The following is a 21,123-nucleotide window of genomic DNA, read 5'->3' on the forward strand; positions in this document are numbered from 1 at the left end:
ACATGTCAAGAAGGGTGTTACTATTGAATGGTTTGGCAGAATTGTCCAATATCAATGTTCTGTTGGATGATAGAGTTTATGTACACTGTAAAACAAAAAGAAAAAAGTGTATTTGAAGTAAAGTATGGTTTCAAAAGAATCTCATTTACTTTTGTGGATTCCCTTGACTTGAAATGACACTTTGTCCCTTTGAACCGATCTTCTAATTTCAGAGAAAAAGTAGAAATGAGGCTTACTGCTCCTTTAGCATTACATAATATGTAGTGTTTTCTTGAAATGGGATAACAGAGTAAAGACATCGTTAAGCCTAATGACAAAATCATGTTTTAGATTTTATCTTTGGCTAAAGCAAACACTTAAGTTGGAAAAACAAAAAAAAATCCAAGCTGCAGCAAACTGTTCACTAGAGAGGAATCAGATAATTGAAGTAAATCTAAACATCTTAAACCAGTGGCACCAACATTACATGTTAACTTAATCTGGATAAACCTAATTCAATTGCATGTTACCAAATGAAGCACGTTCTCCTTTTTTCAGTATGTGTGATTAGTTTGTAGCGTGTAAACAGCTTACAAAAGTTGACTCTTTAATGCAAAGAGGAGATATTGTTTCAGATCCAGAACTAGCTTCATACAAGATAAACAGTAATTTCAGTTTTTCCCTGCTATAGAAGACCTTCCAACAAGGATTCCTCAAAGTTTTCTCCCAGTGGCAGCTCTCTATTGTTAGTTTAAGCTTCAGCTCCTTCCAATCCAAATGTAAACTCTGCAGCCTTCCCCTCATCTGCTCTTCATATTTCCACAGCAGACATGTCGCTACAGCAGAACTCTCCTTTTTGCCCTCACTACCACGACTCCTCTTTCCATCCAGCCACAGCAGAACATCCCACTTACATGTGAAATGAGATGTTAAGCCAGAGATGTGAGTTATGAGCCTCACGGTGCATTGTCCGGAGCTGTGACGGCTAATCCAGGACCCGGTCCGGCCTCTGGTTTTCTCATGGCTGTGTCATTTATACCGGCCTCAGCACACCAGCCATCCATGTAATTACTTCACAGGGTTTTCTGTGCTGCTCCGCCTGCTGGTCCCCGTCTCCTCTGGCTTCCCCTCTGCCGTCCAGGTTTATTCCCCAAAGGCACACAGGACGGTCATGTCAGCGGTTTCCACTGACCACAGCCCCACAGCACATCTCCTCCTTCCTTTGTCTGTGTTTTGTCTCACAGCGTCCTCCTTCTGCACACCGTCAGAATGTCATATTCAGGAGTCATCTGTGATCTTTACAGGCTGCACATCTCACAGCATTTCATTCTCCCCCTTTCCCGTTATCGTCTGAAATACACCTAAACCATCTTGCCATTGTTGTGCTGAATAATATGACCTTATTTCTCTCATCCCCCATCGACCATCCGCTGGAGGAATTTACCCTTTTTTTTCCTTCCCATGCAGGATTTAGCCTCGTCCGCCACCTGAGCATTGGGCCATTGTTAGCAGTGAATAGACCGCTAAGTGCTCTGGAGAGGGATCACCTAATTCAGAAAATCTGCCAGCCTGCCTCTTCATTACAGCCCAGCTCCGACTCTCAGTGATGTCAAGTCTAGTCGACATTATTCCAGGCCTGAGTGCTCACATGACTTCCATATTTCCTGCTTAAGTGATCCGAGTCGCACTCAGGGCCAGAGGATGTTTCAAAATTTGTAGAATGTGTATAAAAACTGCACCATGCACAGCTTATCTGATTATTCATTATTTACTGTTGCTCATTTATTGAAAAATAATACTCAGACAGCCTGAATACACATCTAAATAACTCTGTTTTCTCATTGCAACACCAGACCACCATGAATGCTTTGGGCACAATAAGCCAAGACTTTATACAAATATTCATATCTATCACATATTCATCTCTGGTTAGTTTCTGCCTGAATGTGTCCAACGATGAGCTACTGAACTGGGATAATGACAGCTTTGGAGCCCATTCCTATTTCACACTGATCCTCTTTGACCACAGCAGTGTGTCTCGATTAAAAAATCCTCTCAAAGATGTATTTTTTCTTTCCAGAAGTTTAAATGTTCTTCCACCTCTGTGATAATTGTCCTCTCAATTTGGTGTATCAGCAAGTAGAGCATATCCACCCACGTCTGATCTAGAAATGACTTCATATCCTTTTAATGAAGCTAGCAATGCCTTTCCAGTTGATTTCAGAGAATCAGAGGTGTTTTTGACTTGCCCTCCTGTTATTCTACTAACATCCACACAATCCTTCCCTTCCTCAATTCCTTCCAACCTTTTTCTTAGACATCTTTATCTCCTCTGGTCCTACCTTGAGGAAGGTGTCCAGTGATCCGTTCTCCATGTATTCAGTGATGATCATCACAGGCTTGCCTAAGAAAGGATAAAAACACAGTTTCTTACAAAAAACATCAAATTATATGTACGTGAATGAGGAAATCTGTAGATGGGGAACTATAAATCTGATAGAAATCATACAGAGGGAAAAAGTGGGTGCTCTAATTTGAGGTTTTCCAATATATCTCAATTGTAATGAACATAGAGGACAAGACTAGAATAAAGAAGCATGACCAAGTATTGATTTTAGAGCACTGGCCAATCAGAGAGGTAAAAATCAATAACAGATGGAATCTACAGTAGTATGGCGGCTATTCAGGCCTCATCTTGTCAGAATAAGTTCTACTTCGTTGGTTTTCATCACTCTGGATTGCACTTTGTCAAGATCCAACAACAAAACCGTAACACTTTCCCATGCTAACATGTGGTGGCGCATTTACATGTATTTGAAGTTTATTTTGTCCAAACAGTCCAAATCCAAAGATATTACATTTCTAGTGATATATAACAGAAAAAGTTTAAGTACTAAATTTCATTTTTGCTTGAAAAATGTCTTGAATGATTGATAAAATATAATCAATTTTTCAACTATTTGCTGCAACTTTGGTCCATATAATTTTTCCAAAGCTCTTGAGTTAAGATATATACAATTTCTGATACAAGACTATAAAAAACTAGACCATACAATTAACAGTAATTAAATCAGAAACTATTATGGAACTATTTATTTGCTTTTCACACTTGTGCATCAGCTATCTGTCGGAGAACCCAACATACCAGAGATTTCTCATAAATATGACATTTCCTGACTGTCGCACTTGAAGCGATGACATAAACTGGATGTGTGAGTCAGAAAAAGGTCATTTCTAAAGTAAAACTCCACTGAGCCTGATAAACTACTGGGACCTGACTGATGGAGTACATCTGAGCCTGATGGATGACAGAAAACCCAGACAGAAGAAGAAGAAATCAGAGCAGAGTTTGGGAAGCAGACCATGAACCTGATACACTGAGCTTGAGATTGATAAATATCTACACAGCAGAACCATCTCAGTTATCTGCATGGTGACATAAAGTAAGGCTGGAATAAAATGCACAATGCAGTGGGTTAAATGGGAAGATAAACCGACATGCTGTGACTCACTCTTGGTGACCACGCCCTCCAGACGGATGATGTTCGGATGGTTAAACTGGCCCATGATTGATGCCTCCCACAGAAAGTCACGTCTCTGCTGCTCTGTGTAACCGGCTTTCAAGGTCTTAATGGCAACCTGGATCTCTCTTTTCCCAGGCAGCCTCAGCGGTCCACTGCACACCTCACCAAACTCCCCTGAGGCAAAAAGATAGACCTTAAGTGTGGCCTCAACATTTCAGCCAACCTTGACCTGCGAAAATATTGTTAGATGGCAAATCAAGCCTGACTAGACCTGAATACAAGACATAAACCTGAAACTACATCATACACAGGTGTTGTTCTGTTAATTAACTGATTGTTATAACCCATTATCTAGTCATATTTGCCATATTTTTTCCCTAAAGCCCGTAGAATCTATTTCTTCCATGAGAAGTGGGAGTGTTGGAATACAGCATTTCACTGCAGCATAGTTACAGCTCTGGTGAAGCCAACAAATATCACAAATCAGCCTGTTTGTCAGCAGAGCACAAACACCATTTATAGCCGTGTGAACTGTCATTTTCCAGCACACTGTTTGGCTTAATTGCCTGTGTAAAGACATGCGTCTAAAAGAGGTCGCTTTTGCATTTATGAAAGTGGCAGGTTTATGGACAGCTGAAGAAAATATCATGTATTACAGAGAAGGCAATGAGAAAAGTCATTAAATTCTACCCAACATGGCAGAATTAGGCTTGGTTAAGTAATGTTTTTCCTTCAGAACGCTGACTGAACAGTCTAAAATGAACAAGAATCTAATCTGTGATTCATTATCGTGGCTAAATCTCACGCTCAGAACAAGAACCAGTGGATTTTTATGCATCTTCACCAGTTGGACTCACCAGCACCGATGATCCGTTCGATGGAGATGAAGGAAACGTCGATCTCTTGGGTAAATTCATGCACTGCCTGGTTGGGATCTTCGTAGGTGAGGGGGTCGATGTAGGTGCGGACTCCCGGGAACTTTACTGAACAGATGCACACAGGGCCTCGTTACCATTTAAATGTCATTTAGGACATTTTAACAGACAGTAAGCATGTATCTAGTATATAACATACATATAAATAACAATACAATAGCGTGAGTGATCACATTTTCTGTTGCCACATTTAAAAAGAGCATTTCATTGTGTTTGCTAGCATCAAAATTGCTATGATCAGTTGGGAAAAGTGATGATTGCTCACTAAAAGTTTGTTTTTTGACAAAGTTGCAAATAAAGGTGACTCTGGCCCTTTTATAAAACCTATGAGAACATTGTGTTAATTTTCTAACTGTAATCAAACCTATTTCTAACTTTGTGTTGACATACCTGTCTGTTTAGCTGTCAGTAATGTCCCTCCTATTATCGTGATGTGGCTATAACCATATCAGCGTATCATTTAAGTTCCCACTGACGTTACTTAAAGGCTACCTAAAAAGACTAAATACAATGATTCAGACACTTAATTACACTATAATGAGGACTGCCTTTCAATCATTACTAATAAATGCATGCTAATTTTAAATATTTCCTTTCATGGCGTGAATCACGGTGACAGTATTCCCACACATATTGGCTCGGAGGTATTTTTTTTCTCCTGACTTTTCCGGAGCTGATGTACCCGTCACAGTTGGCCGTGATGCCAGCAGATGGATAGCGGGGTACAATGCCAGAAAATGTGGACAAATATATTAAGCTGTCACAGCCTATAAATCGTCAAAGCTCTGTGTTCTCTCTGTCACCACGGCGGTGGCCATGTGGCAGGCTTGTAGCTGTGCCATTTCAAAGAATAGCTCCTGGTACCAAACACTGTCGACTGTACTGGTTTGTACAGACAAATGCCTACGGAGATGTACAAACTAACAGAGACGTGACCGCTGTCTGAACCCGCTACTGTACATGTAGTGTAAACTTTGGATGAACTTGCTCACACACATGCAGGATGAGTTTCTTCACTTACTGTGACCATTGTGAAAATGCATCTTTTCCTCTTCAGGATCCTGCTTTGCTTTGCTGTAGCCACACCGCCTGAGGAGGACGAGTCCAAAACACATCAGTGTCAATGTGATGCCACAGCAGTGTCACAACACACATGTAAAAACACTGACTGAGCCCCTAGTTGTTGCAGAAAAATACACTTATCTCAATTTCACACACTGACAAGGCGGTAAAGACAAAATCAGACTTTCATGTCCTGTAATTAACACTGTTAAAAAGGTGGGACACGTGAACTTTAATGCACACACTCCTAAATCCACACACACAGAGAAATTGCCTTTCAGCTGAGAGTAGCAATCACTGTGCATCATTTTTTAAAAGCATATTTCCAATTTCTAGTACAAAGGAGCACAAAATGTTGACCACAAAATGTCCACGATCCAGAGCAGCAAACCCTGGTCAGCAAAGAGCACAATCAAACTCAGATCCAAGTGCAAAATAAGCTTTTTTTTTTAAAATTTCCTCAAAGAATCTGCTAACCCACACTTCAAGAGGGTTCAAAAATATTGCTGAAAATGCTGAAAACGACCAGGCCTTTTAGACGCAAGCAAAGGGCTGCAGTTTTCACATGATTTCTTTTTTCCAAGAAAGCCCTTCTCGACACATGAACTCTGACTTTTGGAACAGGAAGGAGACGTCCATCACTTTTCAATTAAAGATCTTTATCAGTTCGCTCAGGAGGGCTTTTGTCTGCGTTCGTATCATATCCTCTGAGACTCTGTAACCTTGATGGCCAACACATGTATTCATTTGTATGTTTTGTGTGCCTCTCTCTATGTGCGTTAGCGCTTAAAAAGCTTCCGCCTGCCAATATTTAGACAAATGGCATCAGAGATAATCGCCGATAACCCAGAATAAACAGGAGGATTGATTCTAAACGTGATCCTATATGCAAACACAAACACACACAGCACAAAGCAAACACAGACACAGATTCACAAATTACTCTATCTGTGGGGTAAATTGACCGATTTCTGTCGTCTGTGAATGGAGCTGCTGTAGACGGCGGAGTTTTCCTCATGTTTTAGTTCCTGAAGATAAATAGAACATAACCACACGTCCAAGTCTTTCCCATCACGGCTCTCTGTAGGGCAGCCAGACCTGACTGGAGGGGGTTTGCTGGATATTTTCATAGAGGGGGCAGTCTATGTGTGTGTTTGCATGTGTGCATGTGTGTTTTGTGCTTCTGCCGGAGGGTGTTTAGTTTGCTGGATCTGTTGAGTCAAGGGGTTTGTGCCCAGCCGGCCCTCCAACTTCATGCATGTGTGTGTTGTTAACCCATGCATGTCAGTGTGTACACATGTGTGCTGTGTGTCTGCGCATGCATGCTGGAGAGTCATGCATGAAGAGGCGGGGTGGGGGAGGCAGGAGGGCGAAGGGGGTTGTGGTGCCCTAAATCCATCACTGGGAAATTTGCTCCGTCTATCCTCCCCCACGCACAAAACCCAGAGCGATCCTCGATCCTCCTCCCTGAACCAAAATCACCTCTGTGTCCTTCTGATTCGCTGTTTTAATCCCTGAACATCAGCAGTGTTTAGAGCTACACATTCACCATCTCTGTGGTTAAATTATTGAACAAGGATCAACTAAATTTATAAAATGATGACCTGCTAGTTAAATGGATGGAGACACAGAAGTAATAAACATGTATGTGCAATAAAAGATGAATGAACAGATTTGCATATTGGTGGATGGATAGATTATTGATAGAAATATTTGAATGAAGAGATACGTGGACAACAAAACATAACAGAGATATTTTAAATAGTAAAAGACATTCCTGAAAATATTCTCAGCTTTGTTACTAAATTATGGTTTAGCTAAAGGATGTCAACATACACAGCCTGCAATTAAAGCTAATTTGACATGTTTTTTATGGGGAAATTATGGCTCAAATCAGTCTAAGAACCTTTTATAGACACATAAAAGGATTTTCTTTACTGTACAGACAACTGTTACTCCATTTTTTATATATATGCACATGAGAAAAAGATTAGTAGAAAACTGGTTGTACCAATTAAAAGACAAGGTTAAGATATGAGCCTGGAGGCCTGCAAACATAACATCACTGCAGTAAACAATATGCAGCACACAGAGTGGCTAAAATGCTGGACTGAAAGAGTGCAAGGTTGTGTCTCCAGACGCGAGAAAAAAACGCTGACATATGTTCCGTCCCTGCAGTTATAACCTAAAAAGCAAGCCTTAATCCCGACCCGTTACAAAACTCCAACCCTCAAGCTACGGATCTAATCCATCCCATAATGCTGCTCAACAAAATATCTGGGACAAAAATGAGATTCGATATTTGTAATTTCTGCAAGAGGTCAGACAAGGATAAAGGGATGTCCACAGAGTAAGCTAGCATATATACACAGAAATGTGTGTTTTAATAAAAAACAAACACCTTAATTCATTAATTACAGGGAAATATTAAATTCTGAGCAATGTTTTCCTTCAGAATTTCCTCTTCAGACTGATTTTGTTCTTGTAAAGGGCAGTTTGTTGGTTCAGCTCCTAAAACTCTCACGTTTAGCCTGAACATGAATCAGTATCAAGTAATTATTGATGCTTCATGCTACAATAAGTTCTGTACTGATCGATTTAAATGAACAATTCCAATAACAGTTATAGCACCTAAAAAGCAACACATTTAATAGTTTCATATCACATCCTGTGTCATAATTAGCATGCTGGCATTCAGTGAAATGCTCCCACTTTTCCTTCACGTCATTGCAGTTGGCAGCATTTAACACGGATCCCCTCTCCACCATAGGCTATGAGCCTGCATGCGCTTACACCTGCAAACATATCATTACAGAAAAGCTTCCCTGCTTGTATTTATTCTTCCCTGTGTGTGCATTTTTGCCTCACCGTCCGCTGAGCAGGAATCCAGCCACCACTGCCAGCAGGACCAGCGCCAGCGTGATGGCCACGGCCACGATGGAAGCCTGAGCACGCTCGCTGGTGGCGGTTACTGCCAAAAGAAAGAAGAAGCGGGATTAGACGCACAAAAAGCACACCTGGCGTCTGCGTGTTGATACAGCCTGGGAGAGCAGGAGGGAGTCCTGTACGAGCTGAACTCTACTGTAGCGTCGGCTGTACTCACGGTAAGGGCTGGTCTGGAATTCAAAGCGTCGGCTGAAAGCACCGTAGCCTGCCGAGGTCCGGGCTCGTACCTGCGATGTAAAACAATCACAAACATCTTACTTGTAGCTCCATATATACACTCACTGACCACTTTATTAGGTACACCTCGCTAGTAAAAGGTTGGGCCCCCTTTTGCCTTTAGAACTGCCTTAATTCTTTGTGGCAGATTTTCAACAAGGTGTTTTTGGTCCACATTGACATGATGGTATGACACAGTTACTGCCGATTTGTCGACTAAACATTCACTCCCGTTCTACCACATCCCAAATGTTCTACTGGACTGAGATCAGGTGACTGTGGAGGCCGTTGGAGTCCAGTGAAGTCATCGTCATGTTAAAGAAACCAGTTTGGCATGATTTCAGCTTTGTGACATGGAGCATTATCCTGCTGGAAGCAGCATCAGAAGATGGTCCACTGTGGTCATACATGGTTAAAGGAAGGCAAGGCAAGTTTATTTGTATAGAACTCTTCATATCCAAGACAATTCAAAGTGCTTTACATTAAACATTAAGAGCATTACAGTGAAGTGCAGATAAAACATGAAAAAGTGTATCAGACATTACAAAAATCATAGTAAAATCATGTACAGTAACTAAATTGAAATAAGATGAAAAAAAACAAGCAACAGTCAAGATGAATTAAAAGATACCGTGCAGATTTCATGCACAGGCGCATGAGAAAAGAAATGTTTTTAACCTGGATTTAAAAGTGTCTACATTTGGTGGAAGTTTAATCTTCACTGGCGGTTTGTGCCACTGGTTTGTAGCAGAACAGCTAAATGCTGCTTCTCCATGTTTAGTCCAGACTCCAGCCTGGACTAGACCTGAGTCCTTGGGTTAACAACAATACTCAGGTAGGCTGTGGAGTTTAACTGATGCTCAATTGGTACTAAGGGGCCCAAAGTTCACATCTACAAGCCTAAATGCATTTAACTGCAGCCATGTGATTGGCTGATTAGCTAGTTGTGTTAACAATTGAACAGGTGTGCCTAATAAAGTGGCTGGTGAGTGAATATTCATGCATTCATACACTAGACTTAGAATTATTATACATCTATTGGAGTTTTAAACCCATTTTTCACCTGGAAGATGTAGACCGAAGAGGGTTTCAGACCTTCCACCACCATCTCTGTGTCCTTGGATTTTATGATGGTGTAACTAGAGTCCTGCTCCTGTCGCGGGACAAAGACAGACGACAATGAAAGCATCACTCACATGTTTTTCATGTATTTTCATAGCCTTGACTGCATCAGATTCGTTGCTGCATTCTGCAAACTTTTCTTCCTGTGCCTCTTCTTCATTGCATTCAGATTCTCACTAATTCCTCTTCACATTTCCACAGCCAGGTTACCTGTGGTGTATGTGAGTGTGTCTAAATGCTTCGTGTTCGGATCAGTTTCCCAACTGTAACCACATCAGGTTTAAACACAGCTAAATGCCCCTTCCATTAGCCCAAAGCCATTAGCTAACCACTGACCACAAACCCTGCTCTCCTGTGCACCTTTATTCTGACCTTCCCAGAAAAGACGACATCAGAGGATGACAGAGAGAAAGGAGGAAGGGCACAGGAACAATGATCTGAATAGAAGCATCAAATTGCTCTCTGTCCAAATCCACCTTTATAAAAAAACCTGCTGGTGCTGTTTCATGAAAGAGTCATTTTGGAATAAAGGCTTTCTCAATGGATGAGGTTAAAAAGACCACTTCAAGGGAATGTATATTCAGCTGCATCTCTGAGGGATAATTTGAAAAATGGTTGTCTATATGTTTCTGTAGCTGTAATATAATAAATATGCAGAGTTCAGAGCAGGGAAAAGCAAAGTGGTGCTGGATGTTTTTTACTGCATAGAAGTTTCTGAAGTTCACTTTCACCAGAGAGCTCCACAGGCATTTCTGTCCTGTGGTTCCGTCTTCATCAAAGGAGAGATGTTTGTATCAGATTAGATGAATGTGCATTCAGGTGAAGGTGACATTGACAGCACACAACAAACAAATAATAAAAAAAACAGGTCAAACTTTGAGTCTGTATTTGCCAACTTTAAAAACTTTTTCATATGCTGTGTTTTTAGAAAGTTATGAGAGAGAAAATTTCCCAAGAGAACAACTATAATCTCCACAAATCACAAAGCCTGTGGATTTTTTTCAATAGACGCAGCACACCGTATACGAGATGCACATAAAGCAGCATTTAAAATCAATACTTTGGTGACAGGTTCAGCAACATCTGTATATCAACAGTCCCAGGAAGAGAAGCCACAGGCAGCTCAAGGCCATTTAAAAAGCAGGGACACCACCAACATTTCTTTTCTTTACCTTTTCAAAATACTTGATCTCGTACTCGAGGATGATGCCGTTGGGGCGATCCGGCTCGGCCCACGATAGAGCGATGCTGCTCTTCCCCGTGTGACCTTTTCTCACCACACTCACTGGGGAAGGAGCTGCACAAAGACACAAAGACAGCACAGTTTCAAGCACCGACATCCAACTCCCTTAGAGGAATATCATAACAGTAAAAACCCAGCAGTTTAATCTGATGCAACCCAGCGCCTTGGTTTCATTTCCACTATTTAACCTTGTTAAAATTAAATAAAACGGATAGAACAAGCTAATAAAGCCTGATTAAACACAAGAGAAATGGCGCTAATGTTGTAAGACGTCGCTCATTTGACGACGCGTCATCCTTTGATGTGTACATGTACGGAGCTAATCGTAGGACTCGCTGTGGTTGTTGTACGGTATGAAATATTAAACTGCTGATGAAAACTCAAAAAATGAAAAAAAGGGCGGAAAGAAGAAGAGGTTTTCCATATTATGAGCATCTGTTCTAATATTTCTGCTAAAATCTAGAGGTAATTTGCTATGTTTTTCTTCAGTTTACTTGAATTTCTTGCATCTTTGAGTTGGTTTCTCTCAGTCCACTGACTTCTCACTCAACCAGCGAGATTATTTTCGGTTCCATAGCAGCTCTGCTTCTAAAAACATGTTTGCAATCTGGCAACAAGGTGCACCTGCGTCTAATTAAACCGTCCCTTTATATCTTGCTATTTAGCAGATGCTACCAGAGGAGCCCATAAAGTCGACTCTATGACTCTTCACATCTGGCTTAGAGCGTCTAGTGCTCTGGATTTGGCAGCCTGCAAAGGGACACAACACACTTTAAAGCTGTTCTAGTCCTGCGACAAAGCAAACAACAACAAAACACATCGGGTTCCACAAAGATTATTTTGCTTTCATTTTGAATTTACGAGATTTCCACACTTTCTTTTGCCTTTGGCCGTTTGAGAAACTTTCACGACAGGTTGTTGGGTAAGTTCTTCTTTCCGTTTTGAAGTGAAGTGAGCTCAGTCGTGTGGGTTTGCATCAATCATGGAGCCATCCTGTTGTAACCTGAGCCGTTGGTCCATCTCTCAGAGGGACAGTTGGAGAGTCTCTGACACATAAAGAGCTTTTAACCAGGCAAAATGCTCCCTCAGGCTACCTCCTGATAGTGTACGAGTGTGTGTGTGTCTACTGCAAATGCTAAACACCGTTTAGGTTTCAATAGCCTCAGCAGAACTCCACGGGGAATAAATCATCGCTACAAACACAGTAACTGTATCCTGAGTGGATGGTTGCACAGAAGTGTTATCTGGAACATCTTAAAAGCCTGAAACCAGAGACCGAATCTCACACACACGCGCACACGCACACGCACACACACACACACACACACACACACACACACACACACACACACACACACACACACACACACACACACACACACACACACACACACACACACACACACACACACACACACACACACACACACACACACACACACACTTAAATGGTATAAAGGGCTGGGATTCAATGATGAGAGAGAGGGTTTATTTTCCCAGCAGCTTTATGGGTAACAATACACCCAAATCTAAGTTTAAATCCGCTCAGAATGGATGCAGCTGGCCATGCTATATTTAATCAAAAGTTCTGAATAGAGGATGTCATATGAGGGTGTAAAGAGCTTTATATATAAACTTAGGATTTTCAGTTATATAAATACACCTGGTTTGACATCCTGCATTGAAAATTCAAACTCATTTTAATCCAGGTTCCACATTCAGTCCAGTTTGATCTTCAGTGGACCGGACCAATAAAATCAGAGCATAGTAACCTATAAATAACAACAACTCCACATTTTAATCACAGCTATCTGGAACTGAACAATACAGTATTTCACTTTATGATCAAAACGACAGTCAGACAAAAGAAAGACAAAAAAATATCTCACCAAAAACAACACAAAATATTACAAAAACGAAAGACAGAATGACAAAAACGAGAAAAAAAGACAAAATATAACACACACGACATGAAACAAAAGAAAAAAGAGACAAAAAATTCGACAAAAAAGTTACAAAGCGACAAAAAAACGAACAAACAATATAAGTGAGACAAAAAACACAAAACAAAAAAAACGATGCACAAAACAACAAATAAAGCAAAACACAAAATCACAAAAATGAGACACAAAATGACAGAAATGAGAGAAAAAACGACAAAAAACGAAACAACACAAAACAAAAAGAGACTACAAATTTGACAAAAAATTAGATACAAACAGGACAAAAAATGACAAAAGCAACAAACAAAATGACAAAAAAGTAGACAAAAAACACAAGCGAGACAAAAAACCCACAAAATGACAAAAACATTACACAAAACAACAAATAAAGCAAAACAAAAAATGACAAAAATAAGACAAAAAACACAAGCGAGACAAAAAGGAAACACAAAACGACAAAAACATGAGACAACAAAAGTCAGACAAAAAAAGGCAAAAAACAACAAAAACAAGACAAAATATTAAAAAAATAAGACACAAAACAACAAAAGAACAATGAGCAATCTAATATTTTACTTTCTGATCAAAACAACTTGTCATGTTCTAGAAATTATTTTAAATTTACAGTTTTACTAATTTACAATTTGCATTTAATGTCTTCCCTGTCATTTTTACACTTCACAAAGTCGTCCTGCATCTGTTCTCCAAAACAGGACCTCCAGAGGGATTGGACCCTCTGGAGGGCCTGTTTTGGCCCACAGGCCGCATGTTTGACACCCCTGATTTAAACCAAGGCTGCAGCCGTTAGTTACTTTTTAACTGATCTGTTGATTCTCCTTACAATGAATTTAATCATTCAATAAAACATTAATTCCAGAGCGGAAGCTCAGGTCTACAAATTGCTTTTTTTGTACGAATACCTTCAAACATTAATCTGCAATTCAAACTTCAGAATCTATTATTTAACTAACAAGTTCAGCACCAGATAAAGGTGTAAATATGCTGCAGAAATCCATGTTTATTTTCGTTTCAGTCAGAAAATTCCATGCAAAATGTGCATTTTCATACCCCTGGAAATCTAACTTTATATTACGGTGTCATTTCTGTATTTTCTGCACAGACTTTTAAACAACAAATATTGATCAGAGACAGATACAGTGATCAAACATTCCCAGACTTTTCCTGCTTAGCGCTAACTCTCCCTTCCCTCTCCTTCACCAAATGCAGAAAAGCAAAGACGCCAATATCCACCCAAAGCCGCGTCGAGCACGGAGAGTAAACAAGTGTTTTAAAATCAGAGCGGAAAAACAGCGACGCAGACAGAGCTGATGGAAAAGAGGGGAAGGATTGGAAGGCAGCGGGTTGACAGAAACTGGAAAAAACAGGAAAGATGTTGAAAGAGTGTAGACAGGACCCCAGCAACACTTTTATTATAGCAACACAGCAGACAGCTGAATTGCACTCGCTGCTTTAAACACTTCCAGCGCGTTACATCCGCTAATGAGCACCTACGGCACGGCAACGCACAACACAAATGAACACAAACTCCTGGTGTTTTGCCATAATTTCAGTCAGCGAGGCCATTTTTTGTCTGCTATCAGGCTGATATGAGATTTTTTTCCCCCTCACAAACAGAGAGAGGTTAGAAAAAGCTATTCAGTGGATGAGTGCAGCCCTCCAGTGTAACAACTCTGGCCTCAGATAAGAGCAACATTATCACAGTGCTGAACATAAGCCTCTCAGACCGCTATCTGTCTGTACCATCGCTAAAATCAATACAGACCTTCAACTATCTGCTTTATTATCCTATAACTACCCTCAGAGAATGGCAGAAAGATAGATTGTGAGGCAGAATGAAAGAGAGATAGGGGACAGAGATGCCTTTATTAAAGTTGTAAAGTACCAAAGCCGCTCTCATCTCTTTTGCTTGCGACTTAACTTTTAACCCGAATGATCTCTTTATGACACTTTCAATTGATTTAATTGGCAGCCAAGAACCAATCTGGGACCGTCAATGAATGCAGTTCTTTATTATGAGCTGACACCAACACATTTTAGCTACTCAATAATCCATAAAGGTTCTAAAAACAAGAATACTTCCTATGGGGTGACCTTTGAGACCTTGTAGCCTTATGGCCCCTTAATAATGGGGTTTCTGCAGAAATCAGCCAGTCAAATTTAATGCTTTCAAATGCCATCTTAATGCTATACTGTAAACTCAATAAGTTACACATTTTTTTTGTAAAAGATGATTTTATATGAAAACTGTCCCTACATTTCACTATTTCTGAATCCAGAAACTACCCCTGACCACCAACAGGCTGCAGTCATTCTCTGAAATCCATGTTTTTGAGCCATTTTTGCTGGAATTAGGTAAACGAGACACAAAATGACTAAATGACAAAAATGAGATGCAAAATGACAAAACTGAGACATGAAATGACAAAAACAAGGCACAAAATGACAAAAACAAAACGCAAAACGACAAAAAAACCCACCCCTGACCACCCACGGACTGCAGTCATTCTCTGAAATCCATGTTTTCTAGGCATTTTTGCTGGAATTTGCCTTCCTCTATTTCCCAGCTCTCCTCCACCTGGTCCAGTCTGCCGGACACTTTAAGAACATGCAGTTGTTGGCAACTGTACCTGACCAGCCGGAACAATTATTGCAATGCTTCAGCATGTTTACGCAGATGCACATATCTGACGAATCGCAGTCTATAATTACATATTATTATAGTCAAATATTTTTCTTGAAAACTGCAGAAAGAATTTTCAATGCCATTGAGAATGAAATTGAATGATTTTTAATGCCATTTAAGGTCTTAATTTTTGCAAAATCAATTTAATGACTATTAATGCTTTTTAAGGCCCTGCAGAGAAAGCATGTGGGACCATTTGTCAACCAAGCAATGGGCATTGCACAAGAAAAAGCTAAGGTTTGGGACACTATAGACAATGCTGCACTGTGTTTTCCCCTCTTTCTAATCCTGTTAATCATCTCGCAACCCCCCACAGTTGTCCTTACAACCCCTTGGAGGGTTCTTTGCTCTCCAGTTGGGAATCAATGCTTTCGTCTTCGAGTGGAATCCTCCAATGGGACTATACATGAGCAGCACGTTAAAAAAAAAAAAAAAAGGTTTATAATTACAAACTTTGGGGAGTTTTCATAATAATGTCATGAACCCTGTGAATAGCTGAACTGATAATACTTAATGTAAGAGGCGTGAACTTTAGCGGTAATTCCTTACAGATGAATCATTTTTCTGGTCAAATGCCAAAAGATTTCAGGCATTGATGATAAAACATAACTTGTATGTTCAGTGGACAAATCTCTAGAAGACAAATTTCTTAAAAACCAAAAGTCAAAGATGCATAAAGAAGCAAGAAAGATTATTTACTACTGCAAAGATGTTGAATTTTACTGAATGGACTGATCATTTAAGACATGCATGATGTTGAACCACCTTGTTCCTTCTCTGATTGTCCAGCAATGGCCAATTTCACCCTTACAATGTCTCATCTTAAATCCTCTGATCAACCAAACATGCTGTAAGTCTTCTTTAGTCTTCTTCTATCACAAGATCAATTCAGTTCCAGAGGAACCCCTCTATTATTACTATTATACACCAACCATCTACAACACTGTACTGACAGGTGAAATCAATAACACTTATCACCACTTTACAATCCAATGTTCTGCTGGGAAACCTTCAGTCCTGGCCTTCATGTGTATGTTACTTTGACATGCAACCATAGAAACAAGAGATCTTCTGATATGTCACTGGTAATAAAGAAAGACAGATAACTGATATTTGGGACTGATGTGCATTAAATGTAGTGTTTTAAAAGCATGTGACAGCAGCTAACCTGTCATTCATAACTGGGCTTCTTTTTTAATAATGGTGACTAGAACTGAATATGGAAAACAGAAATAGGAGTGATTAAATTAGGACACTCTCCTCTGTTTGTATGGGATCAACTTGGATTGATAAGTTTGTCTCCTTCACTTCACATCTCCTGTTCTTCACCATTTTCTTAATTTTTTAAAATAAAACTTTTTGGCCGGAATGAGCAAAGGTACGTCTGGAGAAGAAAGGGCACAGAATTTAATGAATAGAACCTCTGTCCAACTGTTAAGCATGGGGGTGGATCAGTCATGCTTTGGGGTTGTATTGCAGCCAGTGGCACAGGAAACATTTCACGAGTAGAAGGAAAAATGGATTCAATAAAATTTCAGCACATTTTGGACACTAACTTGATGCCATCTGTGAAAAAGCTGAAGTTAAAGACAGGATGGCTCCTACAAATGGATAATGATCCTAAACACACCCCAAAATCCACGGTGGATTACATCAAGAGGTGTAAACTGAAGGTTTTGCCATGGCCTTCACAATCTCCTGACCTCAGCATAATAGAAAATCTATGGATAGACCTTAAAAGAGCAGTGCGTGACAGACAGCCCAGAAATCTCAAAGAAATGGAAGACTTTTGTAAGGAAGAATGGGCGAAGATACCTCAAACAAGAACTGAAAGACTCTTAGCTGGCTACAAAAAGCGTTTACAAGCTGTGATACTTGCCAAAGGGGGCAGTACAAGGTATTAACTCTGCAGGGTGCCCAAACTTTTGCAGACACCTTTATTGTGTTTTCAGTTATTTTGAAAGTGTAAATGATGGAAATAAAATCTAACGTTTTTTTGACATATTATAAGAATGTCTCATCTGTAATTTGATGCCTTTTGGAGATTTTTCCATCTTTCCTTGGCTTCTTTATGCACATTAATACAAATTTTTTTTGTATACAATACTAACAATCTGGATTGAAATTAAGAAAACTTAATTGTGCAAAACACTTTCAAAACCCCTTCTGGATGGTCACAGTTCCTGACCACGCACATTTTTTTTTGCGTTAGAGTTGAAAGAAAAACATCAACACAAAGTTAGATTATGAAAAAGAGAAGCGATGTGAACAGTAAATCAAACTGTGCAACAGCAAACATCAGGAAAAAACACTTGTTGAACATTATTTAAGACAAGCTTTAGGTTGAAATGTTGACCTAAAATTGTTATTACTGACAATAATCAGTCACAATAATCACCCTTAATCAAAAGATTTCTGCAAACCAAGTGTACCCGCCAATGGCAGCAGCAGCTGCCAACCAAACTCCCCAGATGCCAATCTGAGGTTTCCCCAGAACAAGCTTGATCTATGGAGGCCCCAACACCCCAGATATTCCATGTCCATGTTCTGATTATTGTGTTTTAGTGGCATGAAGGGCGTCGACACATTATTAAGCAGATGTTTTTAATCTTGGGGCCGTTTAGCGTATGTGTTCCAAACCACCCACGAGGTAATGTATCACGATTCACTTGATTAACAGCCCAAAACAGCAAAGACAATGTATGGGAGCATTTAGTGTGGCGTTACCATGCAGAGCTGCTACACTGAACAACAAATAACCCAAAATAAGGATGTATTAAAGCCACGCTGCCAGGATGTGTATATAATCACGCTTATGGTGGAGGTTCTGTGATTATCAGCCATTAAAAGCCAATTAGATTTCATAGCTTCCTTTTTTATATGATTTTCATGAATGACGGTTTCTCCTCATGTAAAATGGACATCATAGTTATTACTGCCACTCAAAGGCCTGAACAAATATCTAACATTTAAACACCCAGGAAGGTAATTGGATGGCAGGAACAGTTCTGTAGTCAAGTTGGTGATTTATTTTAATTTAAAAAAAATATTTCTTCGTCTTCATAGTGGTTGCTGGCTGGCAACCTTATCAGAATTATGTATTGGTGTGAAAGGCAACATCAAAGCGGTGGAAAAAACATGACTTGCCTTTTTAAAACCACTAAGCTGCACCGGAGCTCTTAGTGTTTCTCAATGTGTACAAGCAGTTCATGTTCAGCCTCTGATTCTTCACTCTTACCTTTTCCTGTCCTGTCATTCCCTTTTTATTTACAACTTCTTGCCGTGTCATCTCCTCTTTCCCTATCATAACCTCCCCATCGTTTCTCCTCCACAGTTTGTCGCTTTCACCTCGACTCTGTAGTTCTTTCCTTCTCTTTCCGACTCCTCTCCTGCCTTTCACCTCTGCTGATCTCCTCCTTACGAGCACCAACACTTTATTATTCATCAGGGCTTCACAGGGACACTGTGAAATCACCTATTTCACGGATCTCTTATCGTGTGTGACACTTCCTACACATCAAACAGCAGATCCTCTGACTCCTGTTCTGTCTGTGTCTTGCTGTCGCCCCCATCTCTCTGCAGTTTTGCCTCGGTATCTTGTTTTTTTTGGCTTCCCCCCCCCCCCCCCCCCCGTAAAAGCAAAAGCAAAAAGAGCAGTCTCAGACTCAAGAAAAACACAAAAGGCAAAGTAGAGTTGTTTACACGGTGCTGATCGAGGTCTTCACTGGGTAATTACGTCTTTGACACAAAGGCAAGGACGGATCAGAGCATGTTAAACTGCTCATTACAATTACCGCTTGAGGATTATTGTTAAAATAACTGTTCTGATTACTTTGCTGAGTCACTTCACGCTAAGATCTCCAAGTAGTTGATTTTAAGTGTCACTTTACACAAACAGCAGTTTGTTCTGACTGCATCAAAGAGCTGGAGGCTCTATTCACAAAACATCCTGAGGCTAGAAGTTCCTCTAAACTTCTGAAAATATGGCTTGTGTCGCAAACTTTACAGCTCCTAAGTTTTCTTTCAATAGTGATTCACAAGGCATTTAGTGCTAAAAGCAGCTCTAAGTCAGTGAATTTAGAGGTGGTTCAGAGGACTCCAAGCCACTAAAACCTGCTTACAGTCAGCCGTACTGAGCTGGTGATACACACCGTTGTGTCGGTGTTTTAGACGACAATAACAAGCCGTTAGAAAGATGAGTGTAGATCCACCACCAGCAGAATTATACTAGCATTCTGATGGTAGTGGAGCTGGTAAGGGATGCAGCCACCTTACCAAATGGAAAAACAAAACAAAACAAAAAAACAAAAAAAAAAAATTTTACAGCCATCAATTATATTAAATTAGCACAACTGGTCTTTGGGCCATTACTGGACTTTTTCTAGGTAAAACTAACCTGTCTAGAGTGACTGATCACCTTTTCTTTTATCGTAGTTCTTTGCAAAAAGTTGCTCTCAGCAGTTGGGACTATGCAGACACAGTAAACGTTAAGAAGAAAGGTTTACGGTTACAGGTTTAGGCGAATTTTCATTAAAATGTCATGAACTCTGTCAATAGCTAAGCTGATGAGTAACAGCACAGGTAAGAGGGGTGAACTCTTGCACTAATTCCTTACAGATAAGTCATTTTAACTGCATTGATGTGGTCAAAAATGGCATTTAAAGTTCACTAGAAACACAATACTTGCTGCAACATGGGCCATTTGAAAAGCACAAGAACACGTTTCCACAGGTCTTCTGTATTTTTCTCATATTTGGTGCTATTAACTATCACGGTTGTTTCATTTCCACTGAAAAATAGTTCAACAGCTTGAGTTTATGTCTGTTTAATTACTGCTCCTGAAACAAATTAACTTGATATTATAAGTCATAAAATTCCAGTGCAATTCTCTGTCATTGTTCTGTAACAAAAACGTTAAAAATGTTCAGTCTTCCACTGTTATTTAGACACATGGACAGAGTGTGCTAGCTATAAATAAATTATTTTCAAGCATCTTTGTTTGTTTAGCTTTAAAAGTACTTGTTTCCAAATGCAGTGATGTTTTTTTTGTTTCTTTTACTCAAGATACAGTGTAAATGTACTGTTAGCTTAGGGTTTTTTGTTTGGAACTAAATGTCACTACCTGCTTTTCACCTTTCCAGTTGTGCACTTTCTGCTCACTGCCACTAAACTGCTCCTAAACCCGTATATTGAAGGTAAACTAAACCACACCCTCACCTATAGCAGCCTGAAGCACCACTATGCCAGAGAGCAGCACCATTTATCTTCTGTGACTCTGCCAGCCGTGTGTAATCTGACGTAATCCCTAATCTCCACTTGGTCCACTGACTGGCTAACTTTAATCCAGCTACAACTCCAATAAACTGAATTTGAGTTGCGTAGTCTGACTGTAATCCACTCAGCCTGCTGACAGCTTCAGTGACAACACAGTTAGAGGACTGTCAGTAGC

The 21,123-nt window shown here is 40.0% G+C and overlaps 1 protein-coding gene across 1 annotated transcript in view; it reads right to left on the reverse strand.

Moving 5' to 3' along the window:
* The window catches only part of LOC111581636 (ephrin type-A receptor 5), a 74,978-nt gene that overhangs the window by 16,895 nt on the left and 36,960 nt on the right, over positions 1–21,123 (reverse strand). Inside the window, 8 exon segments of the mRNA XM_023289889.3 lie at positions 2,322–2,383; positions 3,492–3,677; positions 4,361–4,486; positions 5,460–5,527; positions 8,369–8,471; positions 8,604–8,673; positions 9,726–9,815; positions 10,957–11,081. Coding sequence (XP_023145657.2) covers positions 2,322–2,383; positions 3,492–3,677; positions 4,361–4,486; positions 5,460–5,527; positions 8,369–8,471; positions 8,604–8,673; positions 9,726–9,815; positions 10,957–11,081 — 830 coding nt within the window.

This window comes from Amphiprion ocellaris, chromosome 17, assembly GCF_022539595.1.
Source record: "Amphiprion ocellaris isolate individual 3 ecotype Okinawa chromosome 17, ASM2253959v1, whole genome shotgun sequence".
Lineage (NCBI taxonomy): Eukaryota > Metazoa > Chordata > Actinopteri > Pomacentridae > Amphiprion > Amphiprion ocellaris.